The sequence below is a fragment of the Mus musculus genome, chromosome X, assembly GCF_000001635.26.
Source record: "Mus musculus strain C57BL/6J chromosome X, GRCm38.p6 C57BL/6J".
Classification (NCBI taxonomy): domain Eukaryota; kingdom Metazoa; phylum Chordata; class Mammalia; order Rodentia; family Muridae; genus Mus; species Mus musculus.
In genome coordinates, this window is record NC_000086.7 from 74,993,330 (window position 1) to 75,017,588 (window position 24,259).

Sequence of the window (24,259 nt, forward strand, 5' to 3'; positions counted from 1 at the left end):
TTGGATTTTGGTATGTGATTTTTCTCTTTGAATTTGTTTATATAGAGGATTACATTGATGGATTTCTGTATCTTAAACCATCCCTGCATCTCTGTGATGAAGCCTACTTGGACGTAATGGATGATCATTTTGATGTGTTCTTGGATTGAAATAGCGAGAATTTTATTGCATATTTTTACATCAATATTCATAAGGGAAATTGGTCTAAAGTTCTCTTTCTTTGTTGGACCTTTGTGTGGTTTAGGTATCAGAGTAATTGTGGCTTCATAGAATGAATTGGGTAAAGTACATTCTGTTTCTATTTTGTGGATTAGTTTGAGGAGTATTGGAATTATGTCTTCTTTGAAGGCCTGATAGAACTCAGCACTAAACCCATCTGGTCCTGGGCTTTTTTGGTTGGGAGACTATTGATGACTGCTTCTATTTCTTTAGGGGAAATGGGACTGTTTAGATCGTTAATCTGATCCTCATTTCACTTTGGTTCCTGGTATCTGTCTAGGAAATTATCCATTTCATCCAGGTTTTCTAGTTTTGTTGAGTATAGCCTTTTGTAGTAGGATCTGATGAAGTTTTTTATTTCCTCAGGTTCTGTTTCATTTCTGATTTTTTAAATTAGGATAGTGTCCCTGTGCCCTCTAGTGAGTCTGGCTAAGGGTGTATCTATCTTGTTGATTTTCTCAAAGAACCAGCTCCTCCTTTGGTTGATTCTTTAAATAGTTCTTTTTGTTTCTAATTGGTTGATTTCAGCCCTGAGTTTGATTATTTCCTGCTGTTTACTCCTCTTGGGTGAATTTGCTTCCTTTTGTTCTAGAGCTTCTAGGTGTGCTGTCAGGCTGCTACTGTATGCTCTCTCTAGTTTCTTTTTGGAGGCACTCAGAGCTATGAGTTTTCCTCTTAGGACTTCCTTCATTGTGTCCCATAAGTTTGGGTATGTTGTGGCTTCATTTTCATTAAACTCTAAAAAGTCTTAAATTTCTTTCTCTATTTCTTTCTTGACCAAGGTATCATTGAGTAGTGTGTTGTTCAGCTTCCACGTGAATGTTGGCTTTGTATAATTTATGTTGTTATTGAAAATCAGCCTTAGTCTGTGGTGGTCTGATAGGATGCATGGGATAATTTCAATATTTTTTTATCTGTTGAGGCCTGTTTTGTGACTGATTATATGGTCAGTTTTGGAGAGGGTACCATGAGGTGCTGAGAAAAAGGTATATCCTTTTGTTTCAGGATAAAATGTTCTGTAGATATCTGTTAAATCCATTTGTTTCATAAATTCTGTTAGTTTCACTGTGTCTCTGTTTAGCTTCTGTTTCCAGGATCTTTCCATTGATGAGAGTGGGGTGTTGAAGTTTCCCACTATTATTGTGTGAGGTACAATGTGTGTTTTGACCATTACTAAAGTTTCTTTAATGAATGTGGCTACCCTTGCATTTGGAGCAAAGATATTCAGGATTGAGAGTTCATCTTGGTAGATTTTACCTTTGGTGAGTATGAAGTGTCCCTCCTTGTCTTTTTTGATAACTTTGGGTTGGAAGTCGATTTTATTCTATATTAGAATGTCTACTCCAGCCTGTTTCTTTGCACCACTTGTTTGGAAAATTGTTTTCCATCCTTTCACTCTGAGGTAGTGTCTCTCTTTTTTCCTGAGGTGGGTTTCCTGTAAGCAGCAAAATGTTGGGTCCTGTTTGTGTAGCTAGTCTGTTAGTCTATATCTTTTTATTGGGGAATTAAGTCCATTGATATTAAGAGGTATTAAGGAAAATTAATTGTTGCTTCTTGTTATTTTGTTGTTAGAGTTCGGATCCTGTTTTTGTGGCTGTCTTCTTTTAGGTTTGTTGAAGGATTGCTTTCTTGCTTTTTCTAGGGCGTAATTTCCATCCTTGTGTTGGTGATTTCCCTTTATTATCCTTTGAGGGGCTGCATTTGTCAAAAGATATTGTGTGAATTTGGTTTTGTCATGGAAAACTTTGGTTTCTCTATTTATGGTAATTGAGAGTTTTGCTGGGTATAGTAGCCTGGTCTGGCATTTGTGTTTCCTTTGGGTCTGTATAACATCTGTCCAGGATCTTCTGGCTTTCATAGTCTCTGGTGAAAAGTCTGGTGTAATTCTAATAGGCCTGCCTTTATATGTTACTTGACCTTTTTCCCTTACTGATTTTAATATTTTTTTCTTTATTTAGTGCATTTGTTGTTCTGATTATTATGTGTTGGGAGGAATTTCTTTTCTGATCCAGTCTATTTGGAGTTCTGTAGGCTTCTTGTATGTTCATGAGCATCTCTTTCTTTAGGTTTGGGAAGTTTTCTTCTATAATTTTGTTGAAGATATTTGCTGGCCCTTTAAGTTGAAAATCTTCATTCTCATCTAATCCTATTATCTGTAGGTTTGGTCTTCTCATTGTGTCCTGGATTTCCTGGATATTTTGATTTAATTTCTTTTTGCATTTTGAATTTTCTTTGATTGTTGTGTCCATATTCTCTATGGAATCTTCTGCATCTGAGATTCTCTCTTCCATCTCTTGTATTCTGTTGCATCTATGGTTCTTGATTTCTTTCCTAGGGTTTCTATCTCCACAGTTATGTCCCTTTGGGTTTTCTTTATTGTTTCTACTTCCCTTTTTAGATTTTGGGTGGTTTTGTTCTATTCTATCACCTGTTTGGTTGTGTTTTCTTGTAATTCTTTAAGGGATTTTTTTTTTTGCTTCCTCTTTAAGGGCTTCTATCTATTTAGTTGTGTTCTTCTGTATTTCTTTAAGAGAGTTATTAATTCCCTTCTTAAAATTCTCTACCATCATCATGAGATACTATTTCAAACCAGAATCTTGCTTTTCTGGTGTGTTTTGGTATCCAGGACTTGCTGTGGAGGGAGTGCTGGGTTCTGATGATGGTGATCGGTCTTGCTTTCTGTTAGTAAGTTTCTTATGTTTGCCTTTCTCCATCTTGTAATCTCTGGTGTTAGTTTTTATAGCCATCTCTGGCTGGAGCTTGTTCCTCCTGTGATTCTGTTAGCCTCTGTCAGCACTCCTGGGAGTCCAACTCTTTCCTGAGTCTCAGTGGTCAGGGTATTCTCTGCAGGCCACCTCTCCTCTGGCGGTGAAGGAGCCCAGATGCCTGGAGCTCAGATCTGCTTTCTGGCTGAAGATGAGGGCCCGAAATCGGGCCTGTCCAGAAGCTATGTTGCTTCTGTAGTCTGCAGTCTCTCCTGCACAGACTGGGCTCTGAGGGATCTGGGATACAAGATCTCTTCTGTGTTTTTTTAAGGGAATTATTTATGTCCTACTTAAAGTCCTCTCATCATTATGAGATGTGATTTTAAATCAAAGTCTTGCTTTTCTGGTGTCCTGGGGTATCCAGGGTTCACTGTGGTGGGAGAACTGGTTTCTGATGATGCCATGTAGCCTTGTTTTCTGTTGCTTATGTTGTTGCCCTTGAGTTTCTCCATCTGGTTATCTCTGGTCTTAGCTGGTCTTGCTGTCTCTGACTGTGGCTTGTCCCTCCTGTAAGCCTGTGTGTCAGTACTCCTGGGAGAACAGTTCTTTCCAGGAGGAATTTGGGTATGGAGAGCTCTGGCACAGGGTCAGCTCCGGGGTGCAGATGGGAATTGGTAGGATCCTGTCCCCAGCTGTTCCTTGGTTCCTGTGTTCTGATGACTCTTCGTTCCTCCATCTTGGGCCAGGAATTTGAGCAGAAGTGGTGGTCTTACCTGTGTTCACAGTTGTTTTGGCACTTCTAAGAGAACAGCTCTCTTCTGACAGTATTTGTGTATGGAGCACTGTGGCACAACTTCAGCTCTGGGTGCTGTGGCAGGTCCTGGTGCAGACCAGATAGAAATCAGAAGGATCCTGTCCCAGGCTGCTCCTCCACTCCTGTGCCCTGAGGTCTCTGGGCAGGTCCTCAGAGCAGAAGTGGTGGTCTTATCTGTGGTCACAGACATGTCCACTCTCCTGCGAGACTAGCTTTCTCTCTATGGTATTTGTGTATTGAGCACTATGGCACAGGATCAGCTCCAGGCACTATGGCACAGACCAGATGGAAACTGGAAGGATCCTCTCTCAGGTGTGCTTTCAAGCTGCTAGTGTGTGTATGCTTTCTCCAGTTTCTTTTTGGAGGCACTCAGAGTGATGAGTTTTTCTCTTAGCACTGTTTTCATTGTGTCCCATAAGTTTGGGTATGTTGTGCCTTCATTTTCATTGAATTCTAAAAATTCCTTAACTTCTTTCTTTATTTCTTCCCTGACCAAGTTACTATTAAGTAAAAATATGGAATACTTCATAAATTTGTATGTCATCCGTGGGCAGGGGCCATGCTAATCTTCGATGAATCATTCTAATTTTAGTATATGTGGTTCTGAAGTGAGCACCTGGTCTCACGTTTTTTAAATTTTAATTTTATTTATGTATATGAAATTTTTGTCTCCATGTATATCTTGGCATTACTTGTATGCCTGATCCTAGCAGAGGACAAAAGAGGGCATCAGATCCTTTAGAATTGGAGTTTCCAATGGTTGTGAGCCACCATATAGGTGATGGGAATCAAACTTGGCCAGTGATCTTAACTGCTGACATGCCTCACTTTTATTTTTTTTCCACAGATTTATTTTTTTACTTTTTAACAATTTTTATTAGGTATTTTCTTCATTTACATTTCAAGTGCTATTCTGAAATTCCCCTATACCCTCCCCCCGCCCTGCTTCCCAACCCACCCACTCCCACTTCCTGGCCCTATGCCTCACTTTTAATAATCAGATCAGAACTTCTCTTCAGTGGAAAAAAACAAACAAACACATGGTTACGGAAGAAAACAATATAAATGATGCAAGTTCTAACTATCATATTGGGGCATTGTGAAGCACAAAGTAAAGAATATAAATGAGTTATTTCAGAGAATATTATTACCTGGAGTTAAACACAGCTGAATGAACTAAGACACTCCTTCACTTTTTTCACATATTTCACTCACATCTACCATCAACCAGTGTTGTTTATTCCTTAAGTGCTGTGTCATATGGTTCACATATAATCCACAATCTTTGACTACCTATGTACAGTTAAGCAATCAATCAATATTTAACTGTATTGTCTTACTGTCTCAAATATCAGAAGCAAACTGTTAGTGCCTGAAATAACTTTGCACTTGCTTCCTTAATGTTTAAGTTCACTTCCCTTTTCTGCTCTCCAGAAACAAGAGCACAGCTGTTCAGAATCTTTTATATGGATGGTTTCTTGTAAAAGTTTCCCATGGGCCATTACTAAGTATAAGAAATATTGGGAAGAACACAGAAGATTTATAGATGAATCACATCCCACCTGCATATGGTTAAGTGCATTATAACTTAACTTTTATCAAATAAGACAAATGAAGCATTCAGCTGTTGCTTTCCTAGAGGTAATTCATTTCAGACTTTTATTTTTATATAATATTTTAATATATTCTTTGAAATTTTCATAATGAAAATTGAAATGTTTCATAATGTGATTTAATTGACTTGTATCCTCATGCACATGAGAATAAGATTATCTTCTCAAGAGCATATTGTCAGTGTCTTCAACATCATGCTGCTAAGAACTCTTTTAAGTATATAATGTTCATACTGAAGTTCTCTCTGGAACTCCCTGTTACTGTGTTGTGAATAGACATAGTTCTGGCTAAAGGGTTCCCTAATTGCACTAATATTAGCACTTTTGAACTGTGACTGTCTTATCAAAGCACAAAGATGTTACATCTCTACCCACTCAAGTCTACAGAAAGACCCTAAAACGTGAATGTTCAGAAAGTTCAGAGGTAAATATTTGTATAAAATAAAGCCTCCAATAAATGTATTTTCACAGATTGGACTTTGGACATTTAGAGAATTACAAATCACTGGAATCAAACAGAACATCACCGTTTTTGAACAAAGAATTGGCTACCATTTCTATTTGCCATAACATAACCTTTAGTCCTGGGTTCTCCTGAAATATTGAGGAATTCAACTGGTATAAGGAGCTGAATACCATAAAAAAGAAAACCAACTTCAAGGTTGCTGAGGAGTGGCTTAGTAGATAAAGCACTTTGCACTCAAACATTAGGGTCTGAGTTCAGATCTCCAGAACCCAAATAAAAGCTAGGCATGTTTACATACATCTGTAATTCAGATACTTGCTGGGGAGGAGAAGGTAGATGAATCCCTGAAAGTCTCTAGCCAGGCAGCCTAGCCAATCCTAAAATTTACTTAAATAAAGAGACAGAGAGACAGAAAGACAAGGTGAATTGAGGTAGTGGAATACTTCTGATGTCAACCCTTGGCCCTCACATACATGTGCATACACATATGCACATGCACCAATATGTACACGTACTTACTTATAAAACACACATGCACACACAACATACATGCATATACTTAAAATACACATTAAAAAAGAAAACGAAAGGAGGAAATTAGTTTCAAATTGATTTTCTCCCAATCAAAAAACAAACAAACAAACAAACAAAAAACCCGGTGACCTGGTTTTATAATAAGCCATTCTTTATGACTGCACACAGACTTTTGAGAAAAGTGCATTCATCATAATGAACTCTCAAGATTATAAATTTAGAGAAACAACACACACACATACACACACACTAACACACACACAAAAAAAAACCCACAGGGTTACCATTTGGATGTACTTTTCTTCTTCTTCTTCTTCTTCTTCTTCTTCTTCTTCTTCTTCTTCTTCTTCAGAAGGAGTGGAAAAAAGTCTTGCACAATTAATACCATTTCTTTGTGGAGAGAGAAAACTGGTTCGATTGCTAAGATAAAGAATACAGATGAAGTCAATGCAATGTCTTAGAGCTGCTTTGAAACAGCCAAGAACAGACAGCCCTGTGGGGTTTGAGCCTGTTCCTTCCAAACACAACTTCCTTTTGGCCCAAGCAATTCTTGAAGACACTTCCCAGTAGCCGTGTCCCACTCTGGAGCAAATGCTTCCTAATTGCTGTTTCCTAAGCCCTCCATGCAACACAGACAAATGCCTTTATTTAGCAAACAACAACAAATTAACAAAAATGCACCAAAGTCATAAAGGTAGCTGTCAGGATAAAAAAAAAATACTCCAAGCAAAATCTAATCAAACAAACAAACAACAAAAACCCCTTCTCACTTCTTTGGGGTCTTTTTGCTTCAAAACTAGACAGGAGAAATAAGAAAGTATACTCAATCATCTGACAAGACAAGAGGAGACCATATATTAATCTCCCTTTTCCTCCTAAGGCAGAACAGGCCAAGTGTCTCTGCAGTTTGGCCTGGAAATAAAGCTCTCTGCAGAATTCTTTACAAAGTTAGCATGTCCACATGAGTAGGGTGGTATATGCTTTTACTTTTATTTAATCCTAGAACTTGGTACAAAGAGACAGGCAGATTTCTGTAAGTTCAAGGCCTTCCTGATCTACATAGTGAGCTCCAGGCCATCCAGTCCCTATCTCAAAAAAGGTTCCCTGTCCTGTGGCATTTATTGTGTGCCAGGAAACTCCTGGGCTAACCTTAGATTCAGAAAATCCAGCTTCTAGAAGGTAAGATGAATAGGCACAGATGTGTTAATGTTTGTCTATCCAGCTTATAAACAATCCCACTTTCTCTGAAAACTCTTTTCTCAGATATGATTCATTAAGTTGAGCTTCTGGAACCCTAGTTAGTAGTGCTGTCTGTGCACTCTGTGCCATGGGTGATGCCAATTTGACAGAATTCCATAATTTTGTCTCCCTTGAATATCTACATTTGGATCAAAAAATAGCCTATCTTTGTTGATACTGGAATTGAAGCATGTAAACAAGCTTGGAGTATGTGATAATCTTTGTTGTCAACATGACTACATCTGGAATCAACCACAATGGAGGCAGCTGGGCACACCTGTGAGACATTTTCTTTACTGGATCATTGAGGTGGGAAGACCTACCCTAAATCTTAAAAACACCTTCTGACAACAGCTCCCTCTCACTGACAAATTCATCTATTTTATTCCTGAGGCATTCCTTCACTGGAGTTAGAACCTACTTTCACGGGATTCCAATGTAGACTGAAAATCAATATCTTTCTGGAAATTCCCTGAGACTCCAGTAGCAGACTGGGACTGTTGAGTCCAGTATCATAGACTGACTACTGGATTCTTGGCCTTCCCACTGGGAGAGAGTCATTGTTGAACTAACTCTGACCATAGCCTGTAAGTCATTTTAACAAACACCTATCCATTCTATTAGCTCTGTTTCTTTAGAGAACCCTGACTAATACAGAGCATGCAACAAAGAAAAGGGTTCTGCAGAGAACAGGTACACCAGGAAGAGAGAGAAGTTCCTAACACTGCTCTATTTCTGGAATTCAAAATCCAGAGAAACTCAGTTACACACCTTCCTTCTTGGTGTAGAAACCACTTGTGGCTCTTGATAACTAGATCAAATCCTTCTTTGGCTCTCTTAATCAATATGAAATGCACTTCAACCACAAGAGACCTAAGGTCTGAGGCTTACCAAGGCACAGTGTAAGTCCTGGTTAGAGATGTGTGTTCCTGGATGGTGGAAAGGTTTCTCGAGTCCAAGGGAGGTGGCCGTGCTAAAAAAAGCAGTGCACAGTATTCAGTATGGATACCACTCAGGAACTTTAAGCAGAGAATCTAAAGATTGTAAAAGCTTCCACAATCCACTTCCTTTACATGTCAAACTCAAATGTATTAACAAGAATTACTGGTGATGAGTGAAAATTTTAACATTCCACTCTTGCCTGATCCCCTGGGGATGTGAACAACTATTAAACAAGCGGCCTTATGACATACTAGAAGTAAAAAAAAAAAAAATGAAACCATACATTTAGTCAATATACAGTTATTGGAGTCTCAGTCTATCAGTCATGAAGTAAGTGTTGGAAACACAATATTAACCAAATGTTCAGAATTTGTAGCCTTGGAAAGTTCAATGTATTCCAGACACTCTACATGTTAGAGTCAGAGATGATCACCAGGTTCTAGTCTCCATGTCTCCACCTACTGGTCCTCCTACCTAAAATATTCTCCCTCATGTTGTTGCCCAGTTACTTATCTTCATATATCAGTTCAATGTCCTCTGCTTTAGGTGGCCTCTGACCTCCAGACTGTGTCACATCCCTCATCACAGGCTTTATGCTTTTGTTTGCTTACCATCCATGTACTTCTCCCAGGGTTTATGATGAAACAGTATCTGCGATTATTTGACCAAAGTCTAGACTATAATCCCAAATGTCAGGATTTCCTTTTGGCTTGCTCAAGACCGCAGTCTCTGTACTTAGTACCTGCCTCAGTGGCCTATTTGCCTATTTTGATATGTATTTTCTCCACTAAAGTACATAAGCAGGAAGATACTGACCGAGACCTTCCTGCTGCCCAGTTGTTTTCTTAGGTATCATAGGCCTAGGCAACTGTCTGGGCTGGGGAGAGGGAAATACATGAATGAAGTCCCTAGTGAGAAAGGCTCATCATCTGTCTTCAGGGTTAACAACTCTGTTCTTTCCGAGATGAACTCCAAAATTCATCCCACAGCTCACCTGTTCTTACTGCCCACCCTTTCACTTAACCTATAAAGTCTTTATCCTTAATTCCATCCTTTGTTTAAAATGGTCTGATGTTGTTTCTGACTACAATAGCTAGTTATTTCCTCATATCCCACAAGGCAGAGTCCGTTATATTTAATACTAACTTTGCAATGTTTGTTTCTTCTAGGTGATTTTGATATATGATCCTCCTCAGACCAAAGACTTGCCTCGATTTTCATTCCTGCATACTATCCAGTACCTAACATACCACTGCATGCATGGCTAACACTCTACACATGTGGTTGACTTACAACCAAAAAGGTGTAGCTGGTATTGACTAGACCTGAGTAAAGTCTCAGTTAGCAGCTTTGCGCATGGCCACCAGAATGGGGCAATTTTTTCTAAGAGCAATGAGGGGCATACGCAGACCATATGGTGTGTCAGGGATCACAGCCATTGCACCAAATGTTTCCTTATAATCGTGTAGCCTATTGGGCAAGTGAATGAAGTTAAGTAAGAATGAAGTTAATAATTCACTTTGAGGGACAAATGGCTCAATGGTTAAGAGCACTTGCTCCTCTTCCAGAGGATCTGGTTCTGTTCCTAGAACCTACATGGCAGTTAAGTCATCTGTATCTCCAGTTCCGGAGGATTTGATGAACCCTTTTGGCCTCCATGAACACTGAATGCATGTGGTACACAGACATAAACACAGGAAATATATCCACATACATAAAGGAATCTCAAGTAAATTTAAAAGAATTCACTTTGATCTATCTTTCCCCTTTCTCCTTTTCTACCAGAAGGGCTGCCTGGGAGTAGTAACCACGGAGCAAAAAGATGCCCTGTGTGCACAAGAGTCATATGGTTCACAGTTGAAGTCCCCACCACCACCACTCTGCCTCTGCTGAGTGGTAAAAAATATATATAAAATTTATACTTGAGTATGAAGTACATTAAGGAATTGTCAAAGACCATTGTTGGCTGCCTTCCAGAAAGCCAGTACTATACATTTTAGTGCTATTTAAATGAGATATCTGGTAACTTTCTTTATGATTCTCATCACTTACTCCTGGGACTTCACTATAGAAATAGGCAAAAATAAGTCCTCTGTAGAATGCATTTGCAGAGCCACAGTACCTTTGTTTTCTGACTCTTTTTATCATAACAATCTTGGAATAAAAAAAAATACCCCAAAGCTAGAGAGATGACTCAATGGTTAAAAGCACTGACTGCTCTTCCAGAGGTCCTGAGTTCAATCCCCAGCAACCACATGGTGGCTCACAACCATCTGTAATGGGTTCTGATGCCCTCTTCTGGTGTGTCTGAAGACAGAGACAGTGTACTCATATACATAAAATAAACACATCTTTAAAAAAATACCCCAATCTCTTAATTCTTCCCCATCTACTTCTTTCTAATCATTATAAGGAAGTAGCTTGCCCCTCTACCCAACATAGCAGTCAATCAAATGTCTTACATTTTCTCTGGGGCTTGAGATTTCTGTTCACTGGGGGTGGCTCCAAGTCTGCAGGTAACTCAGGCAGCATGCTTGAGCTCATTGGAATGTAGTCATCCTGGCTGCAATGGGGTCTAAGTTCAGAAGCAGTGCCTTTAGGGCTCATGGGCACATAGCTGTCTTCAGCACTGGGTGAAGCTGTGGGATATATCGGTGAAAACTTACATGGCTGCAAGACAGAACAAGTATAGGTTGGGAACTATATACCATAAATGCAAACTGATACTAGTAGGTAATACAGCTGTAATACAGCTTCAGTTCTAAATTACCCCAAAGGAACTCTGAATTTCTTTGGGAAAACTGGACAAGCATCTAGTTAAAGTTCTGCCTCTGAAGTCATATGAAGATAGGTGTTATATCTCTGAGATTTGAAATTATGACACTAAAGGTTTTAAATTAATGAATTTCTTTGTGGTAGTTAATTCTGATTATCAAGTTCACTGGAAACATATCTTTGAGGGCATTTCTAGAGAGGTTTAACTGAGAAGGAATGTCCCACACTGAATGTAGGTGGTACCAAACTCCTGATTGGAATCCTGAACTGAATAAAAAGGAGAAAAAAAATCCAGGTGAGTGCCAGCTGCAACCCACATTTCCATGAACTCTGCCATGCCCTCTCTTTTAAGCCATTAGGTAAAATAAACCCGTTCCTTTGTGGCTTCTGTCAGATATTTTGTCACAGCAATGAGAAAGTAACAATACATGCTTCAAGTATAATATGGTGCTTTAACAGTTACCCCAAGTAAACAAAAGTCTAATTCATTGGCTTTGAAAGGTCCTTATGAAATATCAAATCCAATAATTCCCAAGTCAATTCAAATCTTTAGGGGTTTACTGGAAGAGTTCTCAGAATCAGAGTACTGAATCTTAGAAGACTTAAAGGAAACATCACATATAGGTCAGGTTATTTCTGGTCAAATGGAAACTTAAATGAATGTAAGAGCCAAACATACCAGATTTAAACTGAGCCGCTTATCTCTGTGTCTTAAGGATTGGCTTTGTACATCACCTGAAAGATAGAGGCTTGAGTGGTGAGTATATCCACAATATCCACTGAAACTAAAGTCCAAGCCCCTATCCTCCCAGGGCCTGTGCCTATAGCTCCAGAGAAACAGAGAAGGATTATGCATAATTTACATACAAAAAGCTTGCTATTAAATGTAGCTGGAAGTCAGAACTCATTCCCCAAGAGATGGAAAAATCAGTTCAGATTCTAAAGAAATTAAAGTTGTCTGATGGTTTTGATTCTCTTCATAAATGATAAGGAGATACAGCAAGTAGAATCTTTTGAGCTTGGAGATTGTGGAGATAGATCCGTGAGTCTCAGGAGAAAGTGGTTGAGGTGAGTGAAAAAACAAGTTTAGCATCACTGTGGGCAGCATTACGGGCCCACTTGAGTTCTACTACCATGAGTCATTGACTGTGGTCTTCCTGCAACAATAATCAGGTACAGGTATGAGAAGACAGAGTATTTGAACTAATCTAGAATTGGGAACTTGTTATATAGATGTGAAAAATGAGACAAAATATAGAATAGTTGTTAAACTGAAAGAAGAAATGTCCATAAGGCATATTGAATACTTAACTCAGTCAATAAGGCTAGAATTACACTAATACAAAGCCATGGATATTTTAAGGAAGCTATAGACCAATATATTTAATGAATATAAATGCAAATGTTTTAAAAATATTAATAAGTTTGATTTGATGATGCTTTAAAGTAATTAGATAACATGATCAAGTATAGTTATGGAAGTCTTGGTTCAACATTTGAAAATCAATTAACATATTCCACATTAAGTCCTAGGAATATTGTGGGGCTTTGATCTCCTTATAAATGTTGTAAATAATGACAACTAGTGGGCAGCAGAATAACACTAGTGATATGAGGAACCAGCATCACCATGTTAGAATCCTAGGAAAGAGTCTAAACAATGGGTATTCAGCAGAGAAGTTCATGTCTCTCTCCCAAAAGCCTATTTAACTCTTGTGTAAAATTGGGTTGTGTGCATTTTCATATGACACTTTTTGCAAAATAAACTTTTTTGTGATACTCAAAAATGGCTAACAAAATTACATGATCATATCTACAGATGCAGGAAAAACATTTAACAAAGTCTAATACCCATTCATGATTTAAAGGCGGGGTGGCTTCTGGAAATGTAGTGAAGTGGTTAAGAGCATGTTTTGCTCTTGTAAGGCACCTGAATTCAGTCCCCAATACCCACATCAGGCAGCTCACAAGTCCCTGTAACTCCAGTTCCAAAGAGATCCAATACCTCTGACCTCTACAGGCACCAGCACTCATGTGCACATAACCAAACACTCACTCTGTCTCTGTCTCTCTGTCTCTCTCTGTTTCTCTGTCTCTGTCTGTCTCTCTCTTTAAAAAAACTCTCAGTAAACTAAGAATAAAGAGGAATGTCCTCACGGTGATATAGCTGTCCCTTGTGAGACTAGGCTGGGGCCTAGCAAACACAGAAGTGGATGCTCACAGTCAACTATTGGATGGATCACAGGGCCCCCAATGGAGGAGTTAGTGAAAGTATCCAAGGAGCTAAAGAGATCTGCAACCCTATAGGTGGAACAACAATATGAACTAACCAGTACCCCGGAGCTCTTGACTCTAGCTGCATATGTATCAAAAGATGGCCTAGTCGGCCATCACTGGAAAGAGAGGCCCATTGGACTTGCAAACTTTATATGCCCCAGTACAGGGGAATGCCAGGGCCAAAAAATGGGAATGGGTCGGTAGGGGAGTGGGGGGGGGACTTTTGGGATAGCATTGGAAATGTAATTGAAGAAAATATGTAATAAAAAAAAAAGAGAGAGGAACGTCCTCGATTTGATAAAGTGAAGAGGAACTTCCATAACTTGATAAAGAAAGCTACAGGGCAGGCAATGTAGCTAGATCAAGTCCATCAGTTCAGTCTCCAGTACTAAGGAAGGAAGATAGTGACGTAGGGGGTGGGCAGGTAGGAGGAAGGAGGGAGAGAAGGAGGAAGGAGAGAGGGGTGGAGAGAAGGAATGGAATATCTACAAAGAAATCTATGGCTAACACCATACTTAATGGTAAGAAATTCAAAACATTCCTCCTAAAAATCATGAAAAATTCAAGGTTTTTCCCTGTCTGCACTGTTTTTAACATTGTGCTATAAGTAATAATAAATACAATATGAACAAGAAATGGAAGAATATACAGAATGGGAAGGAGGAAATTAAACTTGTCTTTCTCATTAGTCATGGTGGTACATGTCTGTAATTTCAGCAGTCAGGAGGCTTAGGCAGGAGAGCCAAGACTAATATAGGGTACATAGTAAGTTTGAGGTTAGTCTGGGCAACTTAAGAATTTATCTCACAAAAACAAAAATCCAAAGATGACATTATTACAAAGAAATCTTTTAAAAAGTCAACAAATTGCCGGGTGTGGTGGCGCACGCCTTTAATCCCAGAGCTTGGGAGGCAGAGGCAGGCGGATTTCTGAGTTTGAGGCCAGCCTGGTCTACAGAGTGAGTTCCAGGACAGCCAGGGCTACACAGAGAAACCCTGTCTCAAAAAAAAAAAGTCAACCTTTTTTTCCTGAAATAATGGATTATCTTTGCATGGTTTTAAGAAATAAAGTTAATACAAGCCTACCCATTTCCTATACAGTAGCAATGAACAAGTGGAATTTAAAGTAAAAAATGCAATTTAATTTATACTAGTACCCCCTTAAATGAAATACATTACTTAGGTATAGACCTAACAATATATGTACAAAATTGAACATTTCTGGTGAAATAAATCAACTAACTAAATAAATGAAGAGGGTATAGAAATAAATTGTCAGTTGGTAAAGTGCTTATTTTGCAAGCATTAGAATTTGAATTTGGATGCCCAGCATCCACATAAAAGCTGTTACAGCAACCCACATTTGTAACTCCAGTAATGGAAATATAGACAGGAGAATCCCTGGAACTCACTGGCCAGATAGTCTAGCTTACTGATGAACTTCAGATTCAGTGAGAGACCCTGTTTTAAAAATATGGTAGAAAACAGAAGAAAACATTCAAAACTGACTTTTTTTTCTTATAAAGGACAACATTTAATTGGGGCTGGCTTATAGGTTCAGAGGTTCAGTACATTATAATCAAGGTGGGAACATGGCAGCATTCAGGCAGGCATGGTACAGGGGAAGCTGAGAGTTCTGCATCTTCATCTCAATGCTGTTAGCAGAATACTAACTTCCAGGCAGCTAGGACAAGGGTCTTAAGCTGATTTCCACAGTGACGCACCCACTCCAACAAGGTCAGACCTCCTAATAATGGTGCTCCCTAGGCCAAGTATATACAAACCATCACACCTAGTAACTACTGATGTTGGACATTGTTACTGTTATTGTATATATGGTATAGATATGTGTGTGTTCAAGTGTGTGAGTGTGGACACATATGGCACACAGTGCATGTGGAAGTCAGAGGACACCTCAGGCTCAAGCCCTTCACCTTTCTTTGAGATGGGTCTCCTTTGCTTACATCCACCTGGCATCTTGCTGATGGATCACTGGGATTACAGATACATGTTACTAAGCTTGGCTTTACATAGTTTCTGGGGAATCAAACTGAGATCCTCACTGCTCCACTGAACTATCTCCCCAGCCCATTTCAAGGGCACTTAATGTAGGCTTTCTTTTTTCTTTTTGCTATCCTTAAGGATATAAAGTAGTTGGGTTTTTTTTAAATGTTTTTATTAGATATTTTCTTTATTTACATTTCAAATGTTATCCCCTTTCCTAGTTTCCTCTCCGAAAATCCTCTGTCCCCTCTACCCTCCCCATGCTCACCAACCCACCCACTCCCACTTCCTGGCCCTGGCATTCCCCTATACTGGGGCATAGAACATTCACAAGACCAAGGGCCTCTCCTCCCATTGATGACCGACTAGGCCATCCTCTGCTACATATGCAGCTAGAGACATGAGTCCCACCATGTGTTTTCTTTGATTGGTGGTTTAGTCCCAGGGAGCTCTGGGGTTACTGGTTAGTTCATATTATTGTTCCTCCTATGTGGCTGCAAACCCCTTCAGCTCCTTGGGTACTTTCTCTAGCTCCTTCATTGTAGACCCTGTGCTCCATCCAATGGATGACTGTGAGCATCCACTTCTGTATTTGCCAGGCACTGGCAGAGCCTCACGGGAGACAGCTATATCAGGGTCCTTTCAGCAAAATCTTGCTGGCGTATGCAATAGTGTCTGGCAAAACTGAATTCTAGCCTCCACATTCACACATACATACATCATATACAAATGGGCCCTGGAAATGTGGCTCAGTGGTTAAGAGAACATGCTTCTTGTTCAGAGTTTGATTCCCAGCACCAAGTTGTGTAGTTAAAAACTACCTGTGTATGATACAGCTCCATGAATCTGATGACCTCTTCTGGACTCCACAGGCACTTACTTGTACACATACCCATACATAGATATACACATATATTAAAAATGCACAAAATAGGGCTGGCAAGATGGCTCAGCAGATAAGAGCACTGACTGCTCTTCCGAAGGTCCGGAGTTCAAATCCCAGCAACCACATGGTGGCTCACAACCATCTGTAATGGGATCCGATGCCCTCTTCTGGAGTGTCTGAAGATAGCTACAGTGTACTTACATGTAATAGATAAATAAATCTTTTAAAAATACAAAAAATAAATATTTTTAATTAAATACATGAAGAATATGCCATTTTCACTAAAATTAAAGATTTACAAAAAAATCAATACTGTCAAGATGTCCATTTCCAAGTTCATGTACAAATACAGTATAATTCTAGTTAAACTACAGAAAGCTGGAGGCTTGAGAGCTGTCTCAGCAGTTAAAAGCAGTGGATGCTCCTACAGAGAACATGGGTTCAATTCCCAGCATCCACATGGCAGCTCAGTATTGCCTATAACTCTAGATCTGACACCTTCACTCAAACATGCATATATCAACGCACATAAAATGAAAATAAACCATTTAAAAATACAAAAATCTGGCTTTTGGACAGGGATATGAGAAGAAAAGATGTACCTACTAGTTTCTGCTGGTTAGATGGGGAATCCTGGTAGATTTGCCACTGTAGGATTTAGATTTAATTGGCTTACAAGATTAGAATTTTAGTTGATGTGCCCAGTAATTGAATTACCATTCTTTTTGAACTAAGTTTGTGCAGTGTTTTCCTTCACTCGGTGACTCAACTGAGTTCCAGAGAGAAAGATCTTGGTAATGTTCTGACCTCTTCAAATTCCAAAGCTGTTAGTGGTAAAGCGGAGAGCAATGATAGTGGTGCTGAGTCTAAGGAAGAAGAGGCCCAAGAAGAGTTAAAAGGAGCAGAATAGAGTGGCAGTGATGATAAGAAAATGATGAAATAATCAACAGATAAGAATTTGGAAATCATTGTTACCAACGTCTATAAAGGTAGCTTTGCTCAAGATATACAGAGTAATATTCATACTGATTCTTCCCGGAGTACCAGAGCAGTGAAGATGAAAAGCCTGGAGATCATAGCTTGCAGCAGACAGGAAACACTGTTGTCTATGTTCACCAAGATACAAATGAAGATCCCAGTGAAGATGTTTCAGGAATACATCATTTGACAAGTGATTCCGATAGTGAAGTATACTGTGCTTCTATGGAGCAATTTGGACAAGAGTATTACTTAGGTGGTGATCCTACTCAGCACTTGGAAAGTTCTGGGTTTTGTGAAGATGCTCAACAATCTCCTGGAAATGGCACCATTGGGGAAATGTGGATGGTAGCAGTCAAAGGACAAGGTAAAATGTAATAAGAAGGAGAAGATGACAGAAGTAGCAGTGGAGTGCCGCACCATGAGAAAAGAGGTGGAAAGAGCAAGGACTTCTCCAGTGTCAGGAGAGGGAGAGTAGGGCATAGAATGCCACATTTGAGTGAAGGAACCAAGGGTCAGCAAGTAGGAAGTGGAGGTAATGGAGAACGCTGGGGCTCAGGATGAGGGTCCAGAAGCAGCCTCAATGAGCATATCACTCTTGTGCTCATTACAATGCAGGATGACATGCAGAATGTCCTTCAGAGACTTCATAAACTAGAGACACTAATTGCTTTGCAGGCAAAATTATCTTTGCAGACAAGTAATCAGCCCTCCTCACAGAGACAATCTTGGTGGCCCTTTGAGATGTTCCCTGGTGCATTAGCTTCTGCTATTATATGGCCTTTTATTGTTCACTGGTTGGTGCATTTGTATTATCAAAGAAGGAGATGGATCACAGGGCCCCCAATGGAGAAGCTAGAGAAAGTACCCAAGGAGCTGAAGGGATCTGCAACCCTGTAGGTGGAACAACAATATGAACTAACCAGTACCCCCAGAGCTCATATCTCTAGCTGCATATGTAGCAGAGGACGGCCTAGTCGACCATCATTGGGAAAAGAGGCCCCTTGGTCTAGAAAACTTTATATGCCCCAGTACAGGGGAATGCCAGGGCCAAGAAGTGGAAGTGAGTGGGTAGGGGAGCAGGGGGGGGGGTAATAGGGAACTTTTGAGATAGCATTTGAAATGTAAATAAAGAAAATATCTAATAATAAAAACTAAATTGAAGAAATGGCCTTTTACTCAAGAAAACTGCTGGGACTGGACGACCTAAGAGATGGATTGGAAATGAAGTGGAATTCAAAAGAAAATCTGTGATGATTACGCTTTTTTTTGTCCAGTTGTTTGGTTTATATGCACAAATATTCTTTGCACTACACAAATGGTAACATTTTAAAGACTAATATTGGTGATACTTGAAAAATCAATCTCAACTGGATTTTAAGTAGCGTCCATCGACTTATACTCTTTTGAGCTTGAAGGACTTTAAGTTATTAATTATTGTTCAGTAATGTTCACCTGATTTTCTTCCATAAGAATGATAAGCTGCATTTCTAAGGCATAGCTACAATTATGAGAAAAAATTTATACTTTTTACTTTTCTAAATTAAACACAAAAAAGAATGCAGAAGCAAGAGTGGCTTTTAAATGAGGTTAAATCAATTTTGTGTCGGTCACTGAATGTTCAGCTACATAGCAGAAAACTGATGGAAAAGTCCTCTACGTGCTTTGTGGTCTGTACATAAGACTGGACTTTATTTAGTGGCTTGATTTACCTGGCTTGCTCAGAGGAACTCAGAAAATCATTGTCCTTGTACTGTGCTTACTGTTTACAAATGATTTACTGAACAGACTTAACTTGATGATGGAAATTATGAAGAACAGACCTATTGTAGGTGCAAAAGTGTATTCCAATTCTAGAGATGGTTAATCAGATTTTAATTCAACCATACACAATTAATCTTTTGTAACCATTTTTCTTTTAATGAGGATATCTACTCTCTGCTTCATAGGGTGCTTTGCAATAAAATGAAAACTTATTTATATTGTTTTTACTAAGGTAACAAAAGCATGAAATCCTTTTTTGTGTGTGTGCAAGTGGTAAACAACAGTCTGGATTCTTAACCTCTTAGTGCCTCTGTTTTCCTTTGGGGTATACTTCACAAGGTATCAGAAGTACTTTCAGTCGGCAGGTCTCTATGTCCACATTATTAAGGAATGCCTAACTAATGGAAACTTAAGTTCCTTCTAGCCATTAGAACAAATGAAAGATTAATTTAGATCCTAGAAGACTGTATTTGAAAAATAATCTTATGTACTTTCCCAAACTTGTGCTCAGTAACATATTTTTTTGCTTTGAAGATTTAATTTAAAAACTTTATAGCAAATCCTTTTCTTCTTGTTCTTTTGAGACAGAGCCTTGGTAGCTCATGCCAGCCTCCAGTTCTCTATGTAGCTAAAGATGACCTTGAATACCAGATTTTCCTGTCTCTATTTTTCAGTTTCCGGGACCACAGGCATGTACCACCATGGCCAGCTTTGGATAGTAAAACATTTTACTTTGTCCTTGATTTGTATGATGTTGGGAGCAGTAGCATTAGGTATTGAATATTTTCAGTAAGAGGGAAAGAATCCATCTCGAGGACATAAGGTTGTTCTTTGAAAAAAAAATTATGAGAACATAATTTGCTTGTCCCAGACTTTACAAACAAGTTTCTTAAAACTGTAACTTTATTTTAAAATTGTGTATCACAACTTGGTTGATCTGCCTAAAATGATCTACTGGCTTTTGCTTATGATTAAAACAAACAAACAAACTCAATCTATCTTCTACATTTTTTGAAGAAAGAGGGAAAAAAGGAAATAACTGAATTATTATAGAAAACTTTAGACCTGTGGAGTTTTTTGTTTTAAATTACAAAAGAGGGCATGATCTCAGCAGAGGGTCCCAAGGTCCCCAGAGGACTCTCCATGCTGCAGGCACCCTAGCACACCCAGGATCTTGAGATCACTGGTGAGCAGAATGCAACATCTGTTCCAAAAATCCAGAGGGTCTTGTGCTAGCAGCAACAGGATCAAAGGACAAAGGCAGGCCCTAGTACACCCAGAATCTTGGGATCATTGAGACCACTCTAGGAAGGAGAGCACATGGGCGGCAGAAGCAACAGAGCTTCTTGGACTGGGTCCTTCAGGCCTTCATCCTCAGCCAGGAGACGGAGCTGACACCCAGACCCCTGGGCACCTTCCCTGCCAGAGGAGAGTTGACCTCCAGGGAGGGCTCTGACCCCAGGAATCAAGAGGTGGATCTGAGCTCCAGACTTCTGTGCACCTTCCCTGCAAGAGGAGAGCTTGCCTGCAGAGAGTGTTCTGACCACTGGGACACAGGAGAGAGTTGGTCTCCCAGGAGTGCTGTCAGAGGCTCAAGAATCACAGGAAAAACAAGCTCCAGACAGAGACAGCTAGAACATCTAACACCAGAGATTTCCAGATGGTGAAAGGCAAATGAAAGAATCTTACTAACAGAAACCAAGACCACTGGGCATCATCAAAACCCAGTATGCGCACCACAGCAAGTACTGGATACCCCAACACACCTGAAAAGCAAGATTCAGATTTAAAATCATATTTCATGATGTTGTTAGAGGATTTTAAGAAGGGCATTAATAACTCACTTAAAGAAATACAGGAGAACACTGCTAAACAGGTAGAAGCCCTTAAAGAGGAAGAACAAAAATCCCTCAAGGAATTACAAGAAAACACTGCTAAACAAGTAGAAGACTTTAAAGAGGAAACACAAAAATCCCTTAAAGAATTACAGGAAAACACAACCAAACAGTTGGTGGAATTGAACAAAACCATCCAAGATCTAAAAATGGAAGTAGAAACAAGAAAACCCAAAGTGAGACAACTCTGGAGATAGAATCCCTTAGAAAGAAATCAGGAACCATAGATACGAGTATCAGCAACAGAATTCAAGAGATGGAAAAAAAAAGTCTCAGGTGCAGAAGATTCCATATAAAACATGGACACAACAATCAAAGAAAATACAAAATGTAAAAAGATCCTAACTCAAAACATCCAGGAAATCCAGGACACAATCAGAAGACCAAACCTACAGATAATAGGTATAGATGAGAATGGAGATTTTAAACTAAAAGGGCCAGTAAATGTCTTCAACAAAATTATCGAAGAAAGCTTCCCTAACCTAAAGAAAGAGATGCCCCTGAACATACAAGAAACCTACAGAATAGAATAGACTGGAATAGAAAAGAAATTACTCCTGACACATAATAATCAGAACAACAAATGCACTAAATAAAGAAAAAATATTAAAAGCAGTAAGGGACATCTGGAATAACAAAAAACCTAGGATATCAAAAACTCTTCTCAAGGATAAAAGAACCTCTGGTAGAATCACCATGCCTGACCTAAAGCTTTACTACAGAGCAATTGTGATAAAAAACTGCATGGTACTGGTATAGTGACAGACAAGTAGACCAATGGAATAGAATTGAAGACTCAGAAATGAACCCACACATCTATGGTCATTTGATCTTCGACAAGGGAGCTAAAACCATCCAGTGGAAGAAATTTCAACAAAGCATTTTCAACAAATGGTGCTGGCACAACTGGTTGTTATCATGTAGAAGAATGCGAATCGATCCATTCCTATCTCCTTGTACTAAGGTCAAATCTAAGTGGATCAAGGAACTTCACATAAAACCAGAGACACTGAAACTTATAGAGGAGAAAGTAGGGAAAAGCTTTGAAGATATGGGCACAGGGGAAAAATTCCTGAATAGAACAGCAATGGCTTGCGCTGTAAGATCGAGAATTGACAAATGGGACCTCATGAAACTGCAAAGCTTCTGCAAGGCAAAAGACACCGTCAATAAGACAAAAGGACGACCAACAAATTGGGAAAGGATCTTTACCTATCCTAAATCAGATAGGGGACTAATATCCAATATATATAAAGAACTCAAGGAGGTGGCCTCCAGAAAATCAAATAACCCCATTAAAAAATGAGGCTCAGAACTGAAGAAAGAATTCTCACCTGAGGAATGGCAGAAAAGCACCTGAAAAAAAATATTCAACATCCTTAATCATCAGGGAAATGCAAATCAAAACAACCCTGAGATTCCACCTAACACCAGTCAGAATGGCTAAGATCAAAAATTCAGGTGACAGCAGATGCTGGCGAGGATGTGGAGAAAGAGAAACACTCCTCCATTGTTGGTGGGATTGCAAGCTTGTACAACCACTCTGGAAATCAGTCTGGCGGTTCCTTAGAAAATTGGACATAGTACTACCGGAGGATCCAGCAATACCTCTCCTGGGCATATATCCAGAAGATGCCCCAACTGGTAAGAAGGACACATGCTCCACTATGTTCATAGCAGCCTTATTTATAATAGCCAGAAGCTGGAAAGAACCCAGATGCCCCTCAACAGAGGAATGGATACAGAAAATGTGGTACATTTACACAATGGAGTACTACTCAGCTATTTAAAAAAATGAATTTATGAAATTTCTAGGCAAATGGATTGACCTGGAAGGCATCATCCTGAGTGAGGTAACACAATCACAAAGGAAGTCACACAATATGTACTCACTGATAAGTGGATATTAGCCCAAAACTTAGGATGCCCAAGATATAAGATACAATTTGCTAAACGCATGAAACTCAAGAAGAATGAAGACCAAAGTGTGGTGGACATTTTGTCCCTTCTTAGAAATGGGAACAAAACACCCATGGAAGGAGTTTACAGAGACAAAGTTTGGAGCTGTGACGAAAGGATGGACCATCTAGAGACTGCCATACCCGGGGATCCATCCCATAATCAGCTTCCAAACACTGACACCATTGCATACACTAGCAAGATTTTGCTGAAAGGACCCAGATATAGCTGTCTCTTGTGAGACTGTGCCGGGGCCTAGCAAACACAGAAGTGGATGCTCACAGTCAGCTATTGGATGGATCACAGGGCTCCCAATGGAGGAGCTAGAGAAAGTACCCAAGGAGCTAAAGGGATCTGCAACGCTATAGGTAGAACAACATTATGAACTAACCAGTACCCTGGAGCTCTTGACTAGCTGCATATGTATCAAAAGATGGCCTAGTCGGCCATCACTGGAAAGAGAGGCCCATTGGACACACAAACTTTATATGCCCCAGTACAGGGGAACGCCAGGGCCAAAAAAAATGGGAATGGGTGGGTAGGGAAGTGGGGGGAGGGTATGGCGGACTTTTGGGATAACATTGGAAATGTAATTGAGGAAAATGCGTAATAAAAAATATTAAAAATTTTTAAAAAGCAGTAAGGGAAAAAGGTCAAGTAACATATAAAGGCAGACCTATTAGAATTACACCAGACTTTTCACCAGAGACTATGAAAGCCAGAAGATCCTGGACAGATGTTATATAGACCCTAAGAGAACACAAATGCCAGAATAGGCTACTGTACCCAACAAAACTCTCAATTACCATAGATAGAGAAACCAAAGTATTCCATGATAAAACCAAATTCACAAAATATCTTTCCATGAATCCAGCCCTTCAAAGAATAATAAAGGGAAGACACCAACACAAGGATGGAAATTATGCCCTAGAAAAAGCAAGAAAGTAATCCTTTAAGAAACCTAAAAGAAGACAGCCACAAGAACAGAATCCCAACTCTAAGAACAAAAATAACAGGAAGCAACAATCACTTTTCCTTAATATCTCTTAATATCAATGGACTCAATTCCCCAATAAAAAGACATAGAATAACAGACTGACTACATAAAAGGACCCAACTTCTTGTTGCTTACAGGAAACCCACCTCAGGGAAAAAGACAGACACTACCTCACAGTAAAAGGCTGGAAAAC

At 39.4% G+C, this 24,259-nt stretch overlaps 1 protein-coding gene, 1 non-coding gene and 1 pseudogene across 2 annotated transcripts in view; 1 reads left to right on the forward strand and 2 right to left on the reverse strand.

The window, feature by feature from the left end:
• Gab3 (growth factor receptor bound protein 2-associated protein 3) overlaps window positions 1-24,259 on the reverse strand; it is a 96,361-nt gene that overhangs the window by 4,785 nt on the left and 67,317 nt on the right. Inside the window, exons 5-8 of the mRNA NM_181584.4 lie at window positions 11,987-12,042; window positions 10,995-11,202; window positions 8,482-8,563; window positions 6,636-6,771 (exon numbers count right to left, since the gene is read on the reverse strand). Coding sequence (NP_853615.1) covers window positions 6,636-6,771; window positions 8,482-8,563; window positions 10,995-11,202; window positions 11,987-12,042 — 482 coding nt within the window. The remainder of the gene's footprint in view (window positions 1-6,635; window positions 6,772-8,481; window positions 8,564-10,994; window positions 11,203-11,986; window positions 12,043-24,259) is intronic.
• On the reverse strand, window positions 4,248-4,354 carry Gm25629. Its single transcript, XR_003953144.1, has one exon. It is a non-coding gene; the product is annotated as a U6 spliceosomal RNA (small nuclear RNA).
• Window positions 17,260-18,279, forward strand: Gm15367 (predicted gene 15367; annotated as a pseudogene).